This window comes from Phyllobates terribilis, unplaced genomic scaffold (assembly GCF_046119375.1).
Source record: "Phyllobates terribilis strain yellow unplaced genomic scaffold, ASM4611937v1 Scaffold_391__1_contigs__length_1789467, whole genome shotgun sequence".
Lineage (NCBI taxonomy): Eukaryota > Metazoa > Chordata > Amphibia > Anura > Dendrobatidae > Phyllobates > Phyllobates terribilis.
The window spans coordinates 1589483-1611253 of NW_027363151.1; the positions used below are offsets into that span (position 1 = coordinate 1589483).

The window sequence follows — 21771 nt, forward strand, 5'->3', positions numbered from 1 at the left end:
ATACAGCGCTCAGGGTCCCAGCCCACCCCATACAGCGCTCAGGATCCCAGTCCCCCCCATACTGCGCTCAGGGTCCCCGTCCCCCGCCATAGAGCGCTCATGGTCCCCGTCCCCCCATACTGCACTCAGGTTCCCCCCACATACTGCGCTCATGGTCCCCGTCCCCCCATACTGCGCTCAGGGTCCCCGTCCCCCCATACTGCGCTCAGGGTCCCCGTCCCCCCATACTGCACACGGTGCCCCCCTCCATATACTGAGCACAGGTCCCCTGTGCTGTATTTCACATGACAGAGAAAAAAATATATATATATTCTCACCTGTCCTCCGTTCCCTCGGCGTCCTTTCTGCACCTGTGGCCCGCAGGCACAGACCCCGTAACGATCGCGGCTTTCTCCAGCAGCCGCCGATATCAGCGCTGTATTGCAGTGTATTGCCGCGCAGAGACCGGCTCTCTGCACAGCAATACCAGTGCCAGCCGCCAACCTATCAGAGGCCAGCAGCTGACATCTGTACATGGCAGTGATGTCATACGCCGCCGCGTTGGGACGCAGAGGTCAGCTGCTGGCCTCTGATAGGCCGGTGGCTGGCACTGATATTGCTGTGCAGAGAGACGGTCTCTGCGCCGCAATACACTGTACTACAGCACTGATATCGGCGGCTGCTGGAGAGAGCCGCGATCATTATGGGGTCTATGTGCCTGCGGGCCGCAAGAAGCAGCCGGAGGGGCCGCATCGGGCCGCGTGTTTGAGACCCCTAGACTGTCTCTAAAGTGCCCTTGTTGGAACTGTTTACTTTGTTTTGCCTCCATTGAATGCCGTTTATTTTCCTTTGCTTGTGATGTGGTTTATGAAGAACCAATAACCCAGCAAGGACATATAAATGGAAACAGTTCCCGTGTTACCTCACCACGCACCCAAGTGAGTAGCATTCCCACAATGGGTGTTAGAAATACGGGCAGAGTTCCCAGGGAACACGTGTGACTGCTACAGAGGTACTGCATGCCCTGGACGAAGGCGGCCATAAGCCAGCAAATAACATCAGATAGCATGGAGAACCTAGTGAAACACCTGGTACAAGCCCAGCTGTAGCAGCAGTACCGACAACAGCTGGCGCAACAGAAGACAAATAAGCTGCTTATGCAACAGAGGTTCGTGGCATGGTGGTAGATTCGACTCCAAGGTCAGCTGATGATGTCTCCATCCAGAAGGCAGTAAGGAGAGCCCTGCAAAAAATGACCAAGGGTGACGACACAGAGGCCATTTTTGAAAGATTCGACGAGAGGGAGAAACTCTCACCAGGGCAATGTGCTGATGCCATACTTAACGGGGGAGCTCCAGAAGGCCTACTCTGACTTAGCCTTAAAAGATGCGCTTAGGAGTGACAATGACTGTCAGGGTACAACGTGTCCACCGCTTGGCATATCACTGTGACAAACCCCCTCCCTACCAAATGTTTGATTTGCTGAACCACATTCAAAAATGGTTGCAGGCAGAGACCTCTACCCCTGTGCAGATGGTAGAGCAAGTGGTAATGTACCGGTTTGTGCACTCCTTTCCGAGGCCAATACAGACTTGGGTTGCCCAGGGGGATCCCCGGAATACAGATGACCTGGTCAGACTGTTCGAAAGATATCACGGGGTCGATGGTTCCTTGGGGACCCCCAAAAAGGGGTGGGTCGTCCAAGATCAAAAGGCTCAGGGGAGGTTATACCAAAGGTTCCAGCTGGCAATATATGCTGGAAATATCACGGCTCAGGCCATATAGCACCCCATTGTCCCCTGACTTCCAAGCAGATGGACTGTAGCCTGGGTTGCCACTGTTCATACTATGTGTATCCAGTTTGCAGTGCGATCTTTCCACGCAATAAGGGGCCACAAGCTTGTCCTGTAATGGGGAATTGTCGGCAAGTGACTGGACTGCTAGTCTTAGAAAGTTTGTTGACCCTAGTGAGGTACACATTTCCTCTCCAGCTGATCCCTGGAAAGAAAGTTGACGTCAATTGCTTTCACGAGGATGCTGTCCTAAACAGTATAGCGCAAGAGCCACGGGCTGACACCAGGTTTCCCTATTTTATGTTGAGTGGGGAGTTATTGTACAGCGTTATTAAGGTCAGAGAGGAAATAGTGGAGCGATTGTTGGTACCCTGACCATGTAGACGAAGGATGATGGACATGCTCCATTTACATGTCTTGACCATTTGGATGTGGATAAAAGTGGATAAGTGGTTGTGCGGAAGTTCTAGTGGCCTGGATGTCACCTCATATCCAAGGCCTTTCCACTTCATGCCGACTCCAATTCAAAAATATTTCCCGGATCCGCACATTCCTCAACCATGAATCTGCAAAAACACTAGTGCGTGCCCTCATCATCTCTCTCCTCGACTACTGCAACCTCCTGCTCTGTGGTCTCTCTTCTAACACTCTCGCACCCCTGCAATCTATCCTAAACTCTGCTGCCCAACTAATGCACCTGTCCCCACGATATTCTCCTGTCTCTTCCCGCTGCCAATCCCTGCACTGGCTCCCCATTGCCCAGAGACTAAAGTTCAAGACCCTAACCTTGGCATACAAAACCATCCATAGCCTGTCTCCTCCATATATCTATGACCTAGTCTCCCGGTACCTACTTGCATGCAACCTCCGATCCTCACAGGACCACCTTCTCTACTCTGCTCCTTTCTCCTCTTCCCACAATTGCATACAAGATTTCTCCCATGCATCCCCCCTACTCTGGAACTCTCTACTCCAACACGTCAGACTCTCGCCTACTGTGGAAACCTTCAAAAGGAACCTGAAGACCGACCTCTTCCGATAAGCCTACAAACTGCAGTAACCCTCACTGCATGACCAGCTGTACCCTCACCTACGGTATCCTCACCCCCCTTCTACACTGTGAGCCCTCACGGGCAGGGTCCTCTCGCCTCCTGTGCCAGTCGGTGACTTGTTTTTGTTTAAACTATTGTACTTCTTGTCTGCTATGTATACCCCTTTTTCACATGTAAAGCGCCATGGAATTAATGGCGCTATATTAATTAATAATAATAACCTAGAAGACTAAAACTGTACCAAGTGTACATATGTGGCAAGATAGGGAGCCAGTTGAAACTCCGTGTTTTCTGGACAAGCCAGAAGCAGATGTTGAAAGAGTCATAATAGCAAAGATGCCGTTGAAGGCTCAAAAATAGCAGTGCGGGAGTTGTTGCAGCAGAACAGGGACCTGTTCTTAGATTTGCTATTTTGTACAAAGGTCATAGAACATGAGGTTCTGATGGAATCCCATGTGCGGGTGAACTTGAAGCCCTATCTAATTCCTGAGGCCTGGCGAGAGCTATTCTCCAAGGAATCTCTGAGTATTTGAGGAATCAGAGAGGGTGGTGTAGCCCTATTGTCCTGGTTCCAAAACCTGATGGCGAATGGAGGTTCTGTAATGATTATAGGAAGCTGAATGAAGTCCAAGTTCAACGCATATCAGATGCCGTGTGTAGATGACCTGATCGCGAGACGTGGGCTGGCAAAGTATATAACTTTGTGACCCACTACTACTCAGGTAGCGTTAGCCCTCCGTGGGAAAGGTGTACTCGGACTGCGGGCCGGTGGTAGAGGGGGATGCAGTGGTGGCCTTGGCCCAGTCCGTGGCCAGGGCGCACACATTAAAAATATGGGGTAGTGGATGAGTGGTTATTTGTCGGCTACGCCACCTGTGGTTTCTGCTGAGGACCACCAGCGCTGCGCCAGTCCTCTGAGGCCGGTGTTCTAGCAGCTTGGGATGGAATAGCTCCCTGCAGGTGGAGCCAGGCCTCAGGGCAGAGTAGAAGAAGTGCAGTGCAGAGGAATGGTGGGTGCGGTGCCGCGCAGAAATGAGAGAGAAGAGGCGGTGTATGAAGTCATCCAGGTTTTACTCACGGTAGACTTGTTTTCAGCCACAAAGCTTCTCTTTGTTCCTCACGGCGCGCTGCGGCCACCAGGATGGGGTTCAGCTCACTCCGGGTAGCTCGGATGCACCAGACAAAACCCCTCCACCAGTGTGTTCCTCTCACTTGCTGTACTAGAACCGCCTCGTGCCCCTACTAAGTCCCGTACGGGTACCGCAATGTCCGCTGAAGGTGGCTTGTAGCCCCCGGACCGCCTAGGTCCCTTATTGGTGACTGGTGTGTAAACGTGGCGTAAGGCTGGGGTCCCTCTGGATAGACGCAGATTAAGGGGATACAGGTGGCGACTCCGCTCCATCCATATTCCCCCTGGGATCCACTTCAGCCTCCGGACTTTTCTGACAGAGACCTGGAGTACAAAGTCAGATAATCGGGGACCGGTACCCCCTCTTGCGGCAGGAGTCTCTCTGGCGGGGCCAGAATAAGGGTAGCAGGTGGCGACTCTGCTCCGTCCACATCCCCTGAGATCCTTTCGCCTGTGGAGCTCTTCTCCTCTGCTCCCCTCCTAGGCCTTCTGGTGTGGACTAAGACATAGGACACAGCCAGCTGTAACTTAACTCTGCCCCAGCCCCCAATCTCAAGGCCTGAGACCGGGAATCACAGCCTCCTGAGGCAGATGCAGCTTGTACTAACTGTCACCTCCAGGGAACTGCGACAAAAAACCCGGTATTAAAGATGGCATCCATATTTATATGGATGTATTAGTGTAACCGTAAAGTGCTTCCTCCACCCTACTCACTACAAGGTTCCCCCTACTTTTGGTCCCCCCCTTACTCCTCCATTCAGGACTGGGGTAGCACATTGTGCTCTAAACCCCCTTCAGAATGGGAGTGTGTAGTGTTGGATGTGTGGTGGGGCCCTGTGTGGTGCTCCATCCTTACCTCGGAGAGGAGATACCACACCTCATTCCATGAAGTGCAGTACCCCTGTCGCGACTGAACTCTCAGGGGCGCCACATAACCACCTTGGATTTAACTAAGAAATATTGGCAAATCCCCATGTCACAAGAAGCCAAGGAGAAGACTGCCTTCTCTATGCCCAACGGATGTTTCCAATATGTCCGGATGCTGTTTTGTCAAAAGGGAGCCCTGGCCACCTTCCAGAGTGCCATGGACTGGATCCTCGCAATCCATAAGAATTACACTGCATCATACTTTATATATTGTAATCTTCAGCCCAGATTGGAGATGTCACCTGCAAAAGGTCCAGTCGGTGTTTGATCCTCTCAGGAAGGCAGGGTTTTCTATAAATCTGAAAACATTTTGCCATGGGAAATAAAGAGGCCGAATAACTAGGATATGTAGTAGGTAGAGGCGAGATCAAACCCCAGATCAGTAAAGTAGATGCAATCCAAAACTGGCCAAGACCACTCTTAAAGAAGCAAGTTAGAGCCTTTCTGAAAATGAAAATAACGGACAGCAGTCATGTAATGTGTGGTCTCTAAGTAAAGGTAGTGTGACGGGAGCTAGTTACCCCATCCGCAGATGTCCAATCTTCTTCTGCCTGCCCCTGACATGGAAAAGCTTTTCTTACACTGGGATATATAAAATATGACTATCGCACTGTGTCTCCAAGATGGACTAAAACTTTTATTCTTACAAGCAGGTTTTATAGAGAATCACACAGGCTATTTTTAGCACCCATTGTTCTCACCAGATAATACCCACAATAGGCTCCCAGACAGCAGTTAGGCAACAACCCATTAATCAGCACATTGTCTGTTTGCCCCTGCTAAGTGAGCACAGGAAGGTGGGGGCCAGGAGTGCTTTGGTCACATCACAAAATGTCCAACAATATGTGATCCACAATATTCACCCCACTTTGTAACATTATGTCCCATTAGCTGCATAGGTGCTACGACAACCCCCATGTGGAAAAATCTTGGAGTACGGGGTTGATCCATCACAGGTAAATTTGCAATAAAAAAGATGGCATCACTTGCTAACTTCTGCGATCAACCAGTGAGGAGTTATCGCAGAAAATTAGAGATTGAATAAAACCAAGAAGGGCGGAGACCAGCCCACGTGAGGTCATCACAGGGGAGTGTGTGGGCAGCGCCCCCGTCGGCATAAAAGATCAGGCCGAATATTGATCTATACTCATGCCGGGTTATACATATTTGTGTAAGCGGGGGTCCTTTTCCATAACGGTTCGTTTGAGTGCTTCCCTCCAGCTAAACTGAATGGTCTCTGCGATCGGCCTAGTAAGTCCTTCTATTAATCACTTTTTATTTTGTGTAACTGTATATGCTGTATTAAACATGAACCCTGGGTGAAACATTTCCCACATTCTGGACATGAATATGACTTTTCTCCAGTGTTAATTCTTTGATGTTTTTGAAGATCTGGTTTCTGGATAAAACATTTCCCACATTCTGAACATGAATATGGCTTCTCTCCTGTATGACTTCTGTAATGTTTATGAAGATCTGGTTTCTGGGTAAAACATTTCCCACATTCTGGACATAAATATGGCTTTTCTCCAGTGTGAATTCTTTGATGTCTTTGAAGATCTGGTTTCCGGATAAAACATTTCCCACATTCTGAACATGAATATGGCTTCTCTCCTGTGTGAATTCTTTGATGTTTATGAAGATCTGATTTCTGGATAAAACATTTCCCACATTCTGAACATGAATATGGCTTCTCTCCTGTATGACTTCTGTAATGTTTAAGCAAATCTGACTTCTTGCTGAAATATTTCGCACATTCTGAACATGAAAATGGCTTTTCTCCTGTGTGACTTCTTTGATGCATAAGCAATTTAGATTTATGTTCAAAACATTCCCCACATTCTTGACATGAATATGGCTTTTCTCCAGTGTGAATTCTTTGATGTTTTTGAAGATCTGGTTTCTGGATAAAACATTTACCACATTCTGGACATAAATATGGCTTTTCTCCAGTGTGAATTCTTTGATGTCTTTGAAGATCTGGTTTCCGGATAAAACATTTCCCACATTCTGAACATGAATATGGCTTCTCTCCTGTGTGAATTCTTTGATGTTTATGAAGATCTGATTTCTGGAGAAAACATTTCCCACATTCTGAACATGAATATGGCTTCTCTCCTGTATGACTTCTGTAATGTTTAAGCAAATCTGACTTATTGCTGAAACATTTCGCACATTCTGAACATGAAAATGGCTTTTCTCCTGTGTGACTTCTTTGATGCATAAGCAATTTAGATTTATGTTCAAAACATTCCCCACATTCTTGACATAAATATGGCTTTTCTCCAGTGTGAATTCTTTGATGTTTATGAAGATCTGGTTTCTGGATAAAACATTTCCCACATTCTGAACATGAATATGGCTTCTCTCCTGTGTGAAATGTTTGATGTTTATGAAGATCTCGTTTCTGGATAAAACATTTCCCACATTCTGAACATGAATATGGCTTCTCTCCTGTATGACTTCTGTAATGTTTAAGCAAATATGACTTATCGCTGAAACATTTCCCACATTCTGAACATGAAAACGGCTTTTCTCCTGTGTGACTTCTCTGATGTGAAAGCAATTTATATTTAGTTTTAAAACATTTCCCACATTCTGAACAGGAAAATGGTTTCTTCCCTGTGGGAATTATTTGATGTTCGACATCCCTTCTCTGGCTTTCATTTTGCTTAACAGTCTGTGATGAATCCAAGTAGATGACGGATTGAAAAGGCTCAGATGATTGATTTCTGCTCTGAAGGGCTGGAGGTATAGCTGGAATAATGGCACGCTTTTCATAGGTATCTGGTTTGACACCACAGTCATCTGCCAAGAATAAATCTGATTTTATTATTTTTTAATATCAATGCCTTATATTTTATAACATTTCTCTATACATAATTCTATACAAATCAAAGTATAATGAAACTATGACCTAAGACAGTGGTGAGCCACCTGTGCACAAATCCCATGGTACTGAACCCCTAACGTACCATCGACGAACATAATACATATACGCAGAAACTTTTGAGGCAATAAAGGGAGGATTAAAAATAAGCTTTATTACATTACAATCTAAAGCAACAGAGAAAAATACACGCCATAAAAACAATGAAGATGGGGTATTCCCATCTCTGAGAAACTATACCAATATGTAGTAGGTATAATAAAAATAAGATTAGCAAATATCTCCAATTAGAAATGTAGTATAGTTCTTTTGATTCGCTATGTCGCTTACCCCATGTTCAGGGCATTGCAAGTTAGTTGCTAGTGGTCATAACTATGGATACCTAAGCTACTGCAATGCTCTGCACATGGGATAAGTGACAAAGAATCAGGAGAACTATACCACATTTCTAATTGGAGTCTGAATAAACCTCGACCTCACACATCGACAGGTACTCCGAGTGTCCTGGGATCACCACGCTGACGTAGCGACCCTCCATCCCCTTACAGCAGAAGGACATGGTGGCAGAGACCACATTTGTGACTGTGCCGCACACTGGAATGTTATTGTCAGGGGAGTTCCCGATTCGGACCTCGGCCCCCATCAGTCGCTCCAGACCACAGTCCATCCTGTTAGTTATGGCGATGCTGGATATCTTGTAGCTCTGGCCCAGGTCCAGCTTCCACCAGGGATCCTTCTCCAGGTTGGTGTGGGTGCAGAAGCCACTACTGAAGTCGGTGTCTTTGTTCCCATCGATGGCGTTCTTAGCCAATATGCTCCTGGTGGCATACGGATAGTCCGACACCTGGGAGGCCACTCTGGTCCTTGCTATGTTTGTGGCTACAGGTGCCGGAGCGCATCCCAGAGCCAGAACCACAGATCCCAGTAGAATCAGAGAAGATGGGGGTCGGTACGTCAGCGTGGTGATCCCAGGACACTCGGAGTACATTTCTAATTGGAGGCATTTTCTATTATTATTATCCTACCTACTATATTTTGGGATAGGATTTTGGAGGTGAGAATACCCCTTCAAGGCTGTATGCTTAGGACTTATCCAGGACTCATCCAGATGCCTCATTCCATTGTTTTTTGTGATTACGTTTATCCCTCTTAAATGGCTTTTTGTATTTTTATGTGTTTTCAACTGCGATCTAATAAATTGTATTTTTAATCTCTATATTGTCTCACATTTCTCTGTACACAGTCATGGTTGAAATAGTTGACGCCCTTAAAATTGTTCCAGAAAATGAAGTATTTCTCCTAGAACATTATTGCAATTACACCTGTTTTGTTATAGACACGTTTATTTCCTTTGTGTGTATTGTCACTGATCTTTTCTACAGAAATGTTCAATGGAGAATCAAAACTGGACCTTGACCAGATTATTACCTGACCCTACTTCTAAACCCTTTTCTGATCTGCCTACATACTTCTTGTTGACCGCAGAATGGTTTGGCTTCTCACTTGACTGTCCTTCCGGGACGTGTACTGCTGCTAGATATTGACCTTGGCTTCTCCAGCTTAGATGTTCACCTGCCTGACTTCTGTGTGTGGCCCGGCTCTCTTCTTGACATTCAGCTGTAATCTGGCAACTCACAACTACATTACAATTGGAGACATGGCGGCTCTCTGCAGCAAATAAAATTCCATTTAACCAATGAAACTTTGCTGCCAAAATGCGTTAATCAAAAAAGGTGCAAAAAAAAGCTTTTTTTGTTATGCATCAAATCTATCTGCAAGTAAAATGCACGTCAATTACTTGTGTGATCAAACTCATAATATAATGACCACAGGATCTGTGACGTCTCTGTATCTAGTGGTCACTACTCACCTGGGTGGTCATATGTAGGAATCTCCTCTTTACACCGCTCATCACCCCTCACATATGTCTCTGTAGTATTAATATGGGTCAGATCTTCACCCTGAAACAAATATTGTAAAAGTCACAGACAGATGGAGAAGTCCCATCTATGATCAGCTCTAATCCTGCCATCTCCACCGCTCTCATTACACAAGTATAAAACATATAATACTGGTGGATAAAACAAGACTGAGCACAAGACCCTCACAGCCGTCTACACATCATAGGGGAGATCTCATGACACCTTCTCTCCATCTATCTGATGATCCTGAGGAACATTGGGGTCTTCTTGTTTACAGTCCTGTGGAAGAAGAGGACGGGGACATCTCTCTGGTGTTGTCCTCTTACTGGATAGATCTGGAGGAAACACATACAGGGACTGAATTCATTCTTTACATACAGATAATTATAGGCCGTGTGTAATTAGTCCTATTACCTGGTGATGTGAGGGACTGGGGAACCTCCATCATGAAGTCCTTGTACAGATCTTTGTGTTCTTCTAAATATTCCCACTCCTCCATGGAGAAATAGACAGCGACATCCTGACATCTTATAGGAACCTGACACATACAATGATACCGTCATCCCCCCGATCCCTCCATAGCGTTACTGTATAATGTCCCAGCATTCCCAGCAGCTTCACCTCTCCAGTCAGCAGCTCAATCATCTTGTAGGTGAGTTCTAGGATCTTCTGGTCTTTGATGTCCTCATGTATCAGGGGGTGAGGTGGAGGCCCCGTGATTGGGCTCAGGGGTCTTCCCCATCCCTCAGACACAGGGTTCTGACACCGCTCACTAGAGGTCTTCTTCACTACTATGTAATCCTGGTTATGGAGAGACACATTAATAAATCTCCCTCCAGACATTTCCAGAGTCCTCACCTCTCCAGTTCTGTCCATCTGTTATTCCCATAGATAAGAATGATGTAATGTGACGTCATCAGAATCTCTCACCTCTCCAGTAAGCCGGAACAGGATCTCTAGGGTGAGGTGGTATATCCTCTCCGCCATCTTGTCTCTGTCCATATCAACCTTTGACAGGAAACTTCTCTTATATAGAAGATCTTCACTGAGAGGATCCGATATTGTAGAGACCTGAATGAGAAGAAGATGAGAAGATGTAACGTCATCAATAATTCTATGTAATAATACAATCACTGATTCCGGTATAAAGCAGTAATCTGTGGATCTGATCCTGGATGATGCCGGAAGAAGAAGTGGATTTTTATGGCGGCCGTTAATGAGCTTCGCTTTGAGGACCGGAGGAGGTTTGGCCTGAACGCTGCACTCGTGGTGTGAACACGGACATAGTAGATTATTTAGGGATATTTTCTTGTCCTGCCCTAAACTTGCTTATTCAAGTGAATAGGTCCACGAAAAAGAACAGCCTGTCCACGGATGATAGCTGTGTGTTAAAGAGTTTATCCAGGACTATATTATTTTTATAACTATGGGCAGAAGAAGTAAAAGGCAGATAGTTCCTAACTGCCTGCCTGCCCTGCCTCAATGTCTGCGGGAACAGAGCGGTCACGGACTGCTCCTGCCAGTGACTCTGCGGCTTCTAATGAGTCACGTAGACGGAGCAGCGGCTTCTCTTTGGCTCTGCTTTCTTGATGGGACGTGACTGACGACATCACACTGATTGTCAGCTGCCTCCCTGCTGCCTCCCTGCGAGCAGCCAGCGGTCAATCAGAGGGATGATTTATTTCACCATGCAAAAAAAACAGACACAAAATAGACGCATAGTGTGAATAACGGCAAATTCTGAGAGACAATAATGGGGAATCTCCACATACCTCCACCTGCAGACAGGGCCGCCATCAGGGCATCACTGCCCTTACTGCTGTTTGGGGCCCCGTGAGCAGCAGTACAGAGAGGGGCCGGGTCTAGTCAGGGACCCCTCTTGTGCGTCTGCTCACGGCGCTCCATGCACGGCACTCCATGCTGCAATAAAGTGCCGAGCACTGGGGCGCACACCGCCTTAGATGGCGCACATATTGGCACCGAGTTCCTTACTGAAGCTGCGCCGCTGCAGCAGCTCCTTCATACTTCAGGAGTCAGGAGCACCCGGTGGCGGCGTGCACCTCCTCATCGCAACAGGAGCGCCAGGATGCTGCAGGGATCGTATGTGGGGTAAGTATGACAATTTAATTTTTTTTAAAAAAATTAAATGGAGTGGGGGGAGGATGAGCTGCACATGATGGGGAATTGGGAGTGGAGGGAGGATGAGCTGCACATGGTGGGGAATTTGGAGTGGGAGGAGGATGAGCTGCACATGGGGAATTGACAGTGGGGGAGGATGAGCTGCACATGGGAATTAGCAGTTGGGGGAGGATGAGCTGCACATCATGGGGAATTTGGAGTGGGAGGAGGATGAACTGCACATGGGGAATTGGCAGTGGGGAAGGATGAGCTGCACATGGGGAATTAGCAGTGGGGGAGGATGAGCTGCACGTGATGGGAAATTGGGAGGGGGGAGAGGATGAGCTGCACATGATGTGGAATTTGGAGTGGGAGGAGGATGAGCTGCACATGGGGAATTGGCAGTGGGGGAGGATGAGCTGCACATGGGGAATTATCAGTGGGGAGAGGATGAGCTGCACGTGATGGGGAATTGGGAGTGGGGAGAGGATGAGCTGCACATGATGGGGAATTTGGAGTGGGAGGAGGATGAGCTGCATATGGGGAATTGGCAGTGGGGGAGGATGAGCTGCACATGGGGAATTAGCTGCACATGGAAAATTGGCAGTGGGGGAGGATGAGCTGCACATGGGGAATTATCAGTGGGGGAGGATGAGCTGCACATGGGGAGTTGGCAGTGGGGGAGGATTAGCTGCACATGGGGAATTAGCAGTGGGGGGAGGATGAGCTGCACGTGATGGGGAATTGGCAGTGGGGGAGGATGAGCTGCACGTGATGGGGAATTGCCAGTGGGGGGTGGATGAGCTGCACATAATGATGAGTTGGGAGTGGGGGGAATGTTGGGTGTGGTGAGGAGGATGAACTGCACATGGGGAATTGGCAGTGGGGGGAGGATGAGCTGCACGTGATGGGGAATTGGCAGTGGGGGAGGATGAGCTGCACGTGACGGGGAATTGCCAGTGGGGGGTGGATGAGCTGCACATAATGATGAGTTGGAAGTGGGGGGAATGTTGGGAGTGGTGAGGAGAATGAACTGCACATGGGGAATTGGCAGTGGGGGGTGTGAGCTGCACATGGGGAATTGGGAGTGGAGGGGTGAGCTGCACATGGAGGATTGAGAGTGGGGGGAGGATGAGCGCATGGTGGATTGGGAGTGGTGGGTGGGAAGAGCGAACGGTGAATTAGGGGTGGGGAGAGCAAATGGTGGATTGAAAAGTGGGAGTGGGGAAAGCACATGATGAATTGGGAGTGGGGTGGGGAAAGCAAATGGTGAATGGGGGATGAGGGAGAGTAAATGATGAATAGAGGGTGGGGGTGGGGAGAGCAGGAAATAATGAATTGGGGCAGAGGGTCATGTAAATATAATGAATCGGGGGAGCAGGAGGTACAGAGTGGGGGACATTGCGGATGCAGGAGTGTGACTGGTAATAAATTCTGGGAAAGAGTACAGGCTCTAATTAATTTACATATTTATTAGGTGGGGAAAGTGGCTATTTACAGTTATTTGGGGCACAGGGATGGATTACAATTATATTTGGAATGGTGGGTTGCATAATGACTAATTATATATTAATGGTGGGTGCACATCTGTATTCAGCTGTGTAATGTAGAAGTTGGGGAATATGCTCTACATAACTGTGTTATTTTATTCAAAGACAAGTCCTGGCTGGAAGAAGTGATGGTGGTCTGTGCTGGATGAAGGAGAAAAGTGAAGATGAAGGACTTCAACTAGAGACGTCACTGGTGAGTCAGTGTATTACATGTACAATGACACTATATACTATGTACAGGGCTCCTGTGTATAATGTCACTGGTGATCACTGTATTACCTGTACACTGACACTATATACAGAGCTCCAGTGTATAATGTCACTGATGATCACTATATTACCTGTACACTTACATTATACACTGTATACCATGTACAGAGCTCCGGTGTATAATGGCACTTATGGTAATATTAGTATTATGGTTTTTTATTAATGATCAGTATTGTAATAAGGTGACAATGTGGTGGTAACATGTGGTCTGGTCATGGTGTGGCATTTTTTGTCCCTTCTGTGTGGTATTATTCGGTCACTATGTGGTGGTAATATGTGGTCTGGTCATGGTGCAGCGGTATTCCTTGTATGTGGTATTATTCGGTCACTATGTGGTGGTAATATGTGGTCCGGTCATGGTGTGGTGGTATTTGATCCTTGTATGTGGTATTATTGGTCATTTTAAAAAATGTGTATGACACATTCCCTTAAAGAAAAATAAATAAAAATATACCTAAAAAGAGTATTGGGTACTTTAAGAAAATTTTAATAGGTTAGAATAGAGTAGGGCCCGGCCAGAAGAGTCTAACTTATCGTGGTGGTGGTTTTAAAAATCTTTTGGCCAAAACAAAAGCTGCTGGCTATGTACAGTGGGGAAAAAAGACTATTTAGTCAGCCACCAATTGTACAAGTTCTCCCACTTAAAAATATGAGAGAGGCCTGTAATTCACATCACAGTTAGATCTCAACTATGAGAGACAAATTGAGAAAACAAATCCTAAAAATCACATTCTCTGATTTGGAAAGATTTTTTTTTTTCAAATTTTGGTGGAAAATAAGTATTCGGTCAATTACAAACAAGCAAGATTTCTGTCTCTCACAGACCTGCAACTTCTTCTTTAAGAGGCTCCTCTGTCCTCCACTCATTACCTGTAGTACTGGCACCTGTTTGAACTTGTTATCAGTATAAAAGACACCAGTCCGCAACCTCAAACAGTCACACTCCAAACTCCACTATGGTGAAGATCAAAGCAGCTTGGTGTAAAGAAATCAACTGTGGGAGCAATAATTAGAAAATGGAAGACATACAAGAACCACTGATAATCTCCCACGATCTGGGGCTCCACACAAGATCTCACCTCGTGGGATCAAAATGATCTCAAGAACGGTGAGCAAAAATCCCAGAACCACACAGGGGGAGGCCTAGTGAATAACCTGCAGAGAGCTACGACCAACGTTACACAGGCTGCCATCAGTAACACACTACGCCGCCAGGAACTCAGATCCTGCAGTGTCAGACGGTTCCCCCTGCTTAAGTCGTTACATGTTCTGGCCCGTCTGAAGTTTGCTAGAGAGCATTTGGATGATCCAGAAGAGTATTGGGAGAATGTCATATGGTCAGATGAAACCAAAGTTGAACTGATTGGTTAGAAACACAACTCGTCGTGCTTGGAGGAGAAAGAATGCTGAGTTGCATCCAAAGAACACCATACCTACTGTGAAGCATGGGGGTGGCAACATCATGCTTTGGGGCTGTTTCTCTGCCAAGGGACCAGGACCACTGAGCCGTGTACATGAAAGAATGGATGGGGCCATGTATCGTGAGATTTTGAGTGCAAACCTCCTTCCATCAGCAAGGGCAATGAAGATGAAACGTGGCTGGGTCTTTCAGCATGACAATGATCTCACCGCCAGGGCAACAAAGGAGTGGCTTCGTAAGAAGAATTTCAAGGTCCTGGAGTGGCCTAGCCAGCCTCCAGATCTAAACCCTGTAGAAAACCTTTGGAGGGAGTTGACAGTCCGTGTTGCCCAGCGACAGACCCCAAAACATCATTGCTCTAGAGGAGATCTGCATGGAGGAATGGCCCAACATACCAGCAACAGTGTGTGCCAACCTTGTCAAGACTTACAGAAAACGTTTCACCTCTGTCATTGCCAACAAAGGATAAATAAAGTATTGAGATGAACTTTTGTAATTGACCAAATACTTATTTTCCACCAAAATTTGCAAAAAAATTTCTTTACAAATCAGACAATGTGATTTTCAGGATTTGTTTTCTCATTTTGTCTCTCATAGTCGAGGTCGACCTATGATGTCAATTACAGGTCGACCTCATCTTTGTAAGTGGGAGAACTTGCACAATTGGTGGCTGACTAAATACTATTTCCCCCACGTTATGTGATCTGGTGATCACTGGGAACTGTTAATGTGTGACTGTTGAGGACGGGGTGCAGAAGTGGAGTTTTTCCAAGAGTAGGCGGTGGGACTGTAGAAGGTTCGAGGGATGGAGGTGGAGCCTGGGCAGAGTCTCAAGGGAGCCTGAAAATTTTGACAGTATGGGGCCCCGAAATTCCTGGTGGCAGCCCTGACTGCAGAGCCGCCACCACATACCTCCACCTGCAGAGCCGCCACCACATACCTCCACCTGCAGAGCCGCCTCCACATACCTCCACCTGCAGAGCCGCCTCCACATACCTTCACCTGCAGAGCCGCCACCACATATATGGCTGTTCTGTGCGCACAGGAGCTGTGATGAGGTCACAGGAGGGGAGGAGTCAGGGGTCACATGATCAGGGGCCTCAGTGGATGCAGGACTCTGCTGTGCTGGTTGTCATGGTGCTGGATGAGCTGAAGTTTATGTGTGGGGTCAGGAGGGGTTTACAGTGTGGATGTAGCAGAGCCGCGTGTACGAGGTGTACGGAGCGGAGCCCTGTGTGTAAGAGGCGTACGGAGCGGAGCCGCACGTGTACGAGGCGTACGGAGCGGAGCTGCGCGTGTACGAGGCGTACGGAGCGCAGCCGCGCGTGTATGAGGCGTACAGAGCCGAGCCGCGCGTGTACGAGGCGTACGGAGCCGAGCCGTGCCTGTACGAGGCGTACGGAGCCGAGCCGCGCGTGTACGAGGCGTACGGAGCCGAGCCGCGCGTGTACGAGGCGTACGGAGCCGAGCCGCGCGTGTACGAGGCGTACGGAGCCGAGCCGCGCGTGTACGAGGCGTACGGAGCCGAGCCGCGCGTGTACGAGGCGGACGGAGCGGAGTCGCGCGTGTACGAGGCGGACGGAGCGGAGCTAAGTTACGTCGCCTCCTTCTTTCTTTCAATTGGAAACAGAGAGATTTTCTTTGAGGTGCTCAAAGAAAGAAAGAGAGCCTCCTCCACTTAATTATATTATTTACTTTACTGGCTTTTATGGTGAGCTGGTTTTACACCAGGAGAGCCTCCTCCATTATATCTAAGGTACACTAAGAGAGCCTCCTCCATTTTATCTGAGGTACACAGGGAGCGCCTACTCCATTTTATCTGAGGTACACCTGGAGAGCCTCCTCCATTTTACCTGAGGTACACCGGGAGGGCCTCTTCCATTTTACCTGAGGTACACCTGGAGAGCCTCCTCCATTTTACCTGAGGTACACCGGGAGAGCCTCTTCCATTTTACCTGAGGTACACCGGGAGAGCCTCTTCCATTTTACCTGAGGTACACCGGGAGAGCCTCTTCCATTTTACCTGAGGTACACCGGGAGAGCCTCTTCCATTTTACCTGAGGTACACCGGGAGAGCCTCTTCCATTTTACCTGAGGTACGCCGGGAGAGCCTCTTCCATTTTACCTGAGGTACGCCTGGAGAGCCTCCGACATTTTACCTGAGGTACGCCTGGAGAGCCTCCGACATTTTACCTGAGGTACGCCTGGAGAGCCTCCGACATTTTACCTGAGGTACGCCTGGAGAGCCTCCGACATTTTACCTGAGGTACGCCTGGAGAGCCTCCGACATTTTACCTGAGGTACGCCTGGAGAGCCTCCGACATTTTACCTGAGGTACGCCTGGAGAGCCTCCAACATTTTACTTGAGGTACACCGGGAGAGCCTCTTCCATTTTACCTGAGGTACACCGGGAGAGCCTCTTCTATTTTACCTGAGGTACACCGGGAGAGCCTCTTCCATTTTACCTGAGGTACACCGGGAGAGCCTCCTCCATTTTACCTGAGGTACGCCTGGAGAGCCTCCTCCATTTTACCTGAGGTACACTGAAATAGAGCACATCTTCCATTGTACCCGATGAAAACCGAGCATCCTCCATTTTATCTCAGGTAGGCTTTGTAAAAGCTCACAGGTTTTTCAATGTAGGGCCTCATTCAGACGTTAGTGATTTTTCTCATACTTAACAATCCAGTCTTATTTTCCTCAGTGTTTTGGATCAGATTTTCATCAGCGTTTGGTTTTTCAGAGTTGTCATAACGGTAAAAGGTGAACTTTGACACATCATGGGCCTCTTTGGCGCCATTATTTGAATGCCCCTCTTATAAAGCTGTCTGACTGTTATATGTGTCTACATGTGGTTATATCCTTAAGAAGTGTCAACTTCGAAAGGTGTCGATAATAAAACGACAATTAATACAGTTCTGTGTATCCTGATCCTTTCATCAATCTACCAGCAGCGTGGACCATCCATGTTTTTCCTCCATCTACTTTGGTTTGGTCCGACAACCTGTGGATCTGCAGCAGCTGATTACCTACGTCTTGATAACTGTTTTGTGAACACAGCCATACCAGGTTAGCAGAACCCTGTTAAAAATATTTTATTTCATACCGGATAAGTCCCTATCGCACTTTCGCTCCTGAGCTCTTGTACAACTTTTAAACATCAGTGATTTTCTCATATTCCCCAATGTGACGACACAGCATTTGTTCTTGATTAAGCCAGACGTGCTTCTTTGGTGGGTCAAGAAACATAGGCCATTGTTATATGAGCCTTAACGTTGACTCTTGAGTTGACGTTTGTTTCAGCATATTGTCTTGCTATCCGTGGATGACAGGAACGCAGGTCATTGAACAATTGATTTTTGCTAATATGTTGCTACCATTGTATCAGTCCAGGCAACTTGTTTACTTGCTAGCAGGGAAGGACAAACTATGCAGTTTGATTAAATACTCAAACAATGAGAGTTGACCACATCTCACCTTCCCCCGGACCTGTGGATGATGGCCTGAAGAATAGTTGTGACCTATTGAAGGGGGGGGGGGGAATCTGCCTCTGTTCCCCAGACAGAGAATCTACAGGACGCCAGCTTAAGGGACCACAGTCCTAGCTGGAAGAATTCAGATCTGCTCAATTGACCATCACCTAACCCTCAAAAACGTTTTGAAGAATCCAGGTTGGGACAATCAGGTCACAGCCTTACCAACACCAGGTCAGATCACCAAAGGCAGCATTTGTGTGCAATGTTGATGCTACACAGCCACTCACATATCTGACAATTCATGGAGGCGGTGTTTTGCACCTGTGCGGCCCCCGCCTTTATCATGGGGTCTGCCGCGTCCGGCTTGTGCTTTGGTGATCTGACCTGGTGTTGGTAAGGCTGTTTTTTTCTTTTTCTGTGATTTTTTTTGACAATCAGGTCACCTGGCCACATACCTCACTGCACTCGGTTAGCTTCCTAAACTTGCCACTACCTCCTCTCTGTGGGTGCCCGCCAAAAGCTGGGTGCTACTGGTTGGGGTAGTAGGCATTGGATGCCCTGAAGTCACAGCTGCTCTAATTCCGGCGCGCCAGCGGAAGGGTGAGACTCTGTCTTTTGCACCATCTTGTGTATTTGCTGGGACTGTCCTATTTATTATTGTCTGTTTGGTGGTTCAATAAAGTATTGCCACACTGTTTTACCCTCACCCTATGCTGTTTCAGTAATATTATGCCCATGGGGAAGGAGTGTGGGAATTCAATGGGATGAGTCCTGGCCGATGCGGTCTATCTAAAGACAGCGGGGCTGTGAACGAGACCACCCACAGACCCTCGTGTCTTCACACTCCCCCCCCCCCCCAAAAAAAAGAAGATTTGGCCCAGGACTTTCCCAGTGATTGACAAGTTCCTCCCATAGCGTGAGACTTGGAGCAGTGTTGAGACAAAGATCTAACTATTGTGCCAGAGTCACTGGTATGGTATATGAAGGGAGGTATGTGTCACACTGGTTGCTAGCCTATGTGAACTAGAACCAATAAACTTTCTGCCAGCATTTTATATGCTGGGGGTTAACTCTTAAAAAGCGTGGTTTTATCGGAATGACAGAGATGGGAGGGATGTCATTCCCCATACCTCCACCTCAGGGTGTGGCTGAACAATGTTTAAATGTTCAGTCCTGGTTTTTTTTCCTCTGTTGTGAGTTTGGAGTGGCAAAGACTCCAGACTGGAAGACCACAGCTCAGAGAGGAGCTGGATGCTGGGACTACAACCTGTGTGGCTAATCCCACACTGCTATGGACTGTGCTTTCGTTTATCTTTTGTTTTGTTGTTTTGCCAGTAAGGCTGTGTTTAGTTTTGCTGGAGCTGCGGAGATTTATGGCACTAAATAAAGGCTGCAGAGAAAACACGGTTCCTGAGTCTACTTCCGGAAGCGACCAAGTGAGGCGTCTTATCTTACCACAGCTGGTGGAGAATGCGGGCAAGATTCCAGGAACACGTGTACCTGCTACAGAGACCGGTGGATTTCTTGGGTGAAGGCTGCCAGCCAGCAGGAGACGTCCGGCACCATGGAAGAGCTAATTAAGCACCTGGTGCAGAGCCAGCAGACCATGCAGTAGCAGCAGTTGCAGAGCATGCAGCAGAGAATGCAACAGCAGCACCGTGAGCAGCTACAGCAGCAACAAGAGATCACTAAGCTGCTGATACAACAAGTTCAGCTCCAGAAACAGCAGCAACAGGATCAGCATCACCAATAACAGCAGATCGAGTTACTTTTAGAGGCGATCCGTGGCAAGGCGACGGCTTCCGTCAAGTCCAAGTGATGATGCATACATCAGGAAGACGGTAAGGAAAGTGTTACAGAAGATGACCCCGGGGCATGATATTGAGATGTTCCTGACTGTTTTTGAGAGGGTAGCGGAACGGGAGAAATTGCCGCTGGAGCAGTGGGTGGAGGTTCTGGCTCCATATTTGACTGGGGACCCGCAGAAGGCTTATTACAATTTGACATTACAGGACGCAAAGGAATATGCCAAATTAAAAACCAAAATATTGGCACGCTCAGGAGTGACTATGTCTGTCAGAGCACAAAGGGTCCACCACTGGGCGTATGCTGGCGACAGACCTCCACGCTCACAAATGTTTGACTTGTTACATCTTGTCCAGAAATGGCTGCAGCCAGAGTCTTCCTCTCCTGCCCAGATGGTTGAGCGTGTGGTAATGGACAGGTTCATCCATTCCCTACCCAGGCCGGTGCAGACCTGGGTTGCCCAGGGCGACCGTCGGAATGCAGACGACCTCATAGGTCTGGTAGAGAGATTCCAAGTGGTTGAAAAATCCCTGGGGATACCCGAGATAGCCAGCTCCCCTTACTGGAGTGCCCAAAAGGGAGTGGGTTCACCACGGAAGGGGTTAAGAGCCACAACTGGGGGCATTCCACTTCCACTGAAGGGGCTGCAAGGTCTGTTGTGAAGGATGTGACCTGTTGGCGATGTCGCAATCCGGGACACGTAGCCACCCAGTGTCATACGTCTGCTGAGCCAATGGACTGCAGTCTAGGGAGACGATGTTCATACTATGCTTACCCAGCCTGCAGTGTGGACTGTCAACCCGGCGAGGGGCCGCAGGTGTGTGCCGTGTCCGTTAAAGGAGTGATGAACCTAGTGACCTCGATCAGTGCCACCCTTCCCCACCAGCTGATCCCCGCCAGATCTTTGGGCATCCGCTCCATACATGGGGATGCCAAGAACTACCCGGTGGCCAGAGTGACAGTCGAAACAGACTGTGGCGCCCAATCCCACGAGGTCGGGTTGGTCAAGGACCTGATACATTCCGTCATATTGGGGCACGATTTTCCCTTGTTCTGGGATTTGTGGGGGAAGGGATCCAGACTCCATCACGGAGACAAAAGCCAGGACCCTAGAAATACCTCGGTCGACATTGGAAGTGGATCGGTTTCCACTGTGTGTCCTTGTCGGTGAGGACGAGACTGTGACTGAGGAGGCCGACCTCCCTGAGTTAGAGGTGCCCGGAGAGAACTTTGGGGCAGCTCAAGTTCGGGACTTGACCTTGAAAGGGGCGTGGGACAATGTTACGGTTTGTAATGGTGTTGCTCAAGAGTCGGGGGCGGTACCCACACTTTGCAATTCAGGGGGTACCAGGTAACCAAACAAAGGTGAAGAGGTAGTGGAACAGCTGTTAGTTCCTGGGCCATACCGTCGGAGGGTATTAGATATGGCCCACTCACAT

General features: G+C 48.0%; 2 protein-coding genes across 3 annotated transcripts in view; both read right to left on the reverse strand.

The window, feature by feature from the left end:
• Window positions 1–5641: 5641 nt before the first annotated feature.
• LOC141224341 (uncharacterized) overlaps window positions 5642–21771 on the reverse strand; it is a 41523-nt gene continuing 25393 nt past the window's right edge. The window contains exons 1-6 of one of the 2 annotated variants that reach the window (XM_073666928.1): window positions 10623–10736; window positions 10314–10493; window positions 10107–10230; window positions 9915–10027; window positions 9641–9731; window positions 5642–7688 (exon numbers count right to left, since the gene is read on the reverse strand). In XM_073666928.1, the coding sequence (XP_073523029.1) occupies window positions 6145–7688; window positions 9641–9731; window positions 9915–10027; window positions 10107–10230; window positions 10314–10493; window positions 10623–10694 (2124 nt within the window). In that variant the 5' untranslated portion in view covers window positions 10695–10736 and the 3' untranslated portion in view covers window positions 5642–6144. Of the gene's footprint in view, window positions 7689–9640; window positions 9732–9914; window positions 10028–10106; window positions 10231–10313; window positions 10494–10622; window positions 10737–21771 lie in introns of those variants that run through there. The other variant, XM_073666929.1, reaches the window with a different exon arrangement.
• On the reverse strand, window positions 7697–9623 carry LOC141224339 (fucolectin-like). The gene has a single exon (XM_073666926.1). It carries the CDS (start codon window positions 8756–8758, stop codon window positions 8219–8221), a length of 540 nt encoding a protein of 179 aa, XP_073523027.1. The 5' UTR covers window positions 8759–9623; the 3' UTR covers window positions 7697–8218.

Coding starts and splice junctions, on each gene's coding strand:
- LOC141224339 (XM_073666926.1), bottom strand. CDS start 8,758: ATGTACTCCGAGTGTCCTGGGATCACCACGCTGACGTACCGACCCCCA.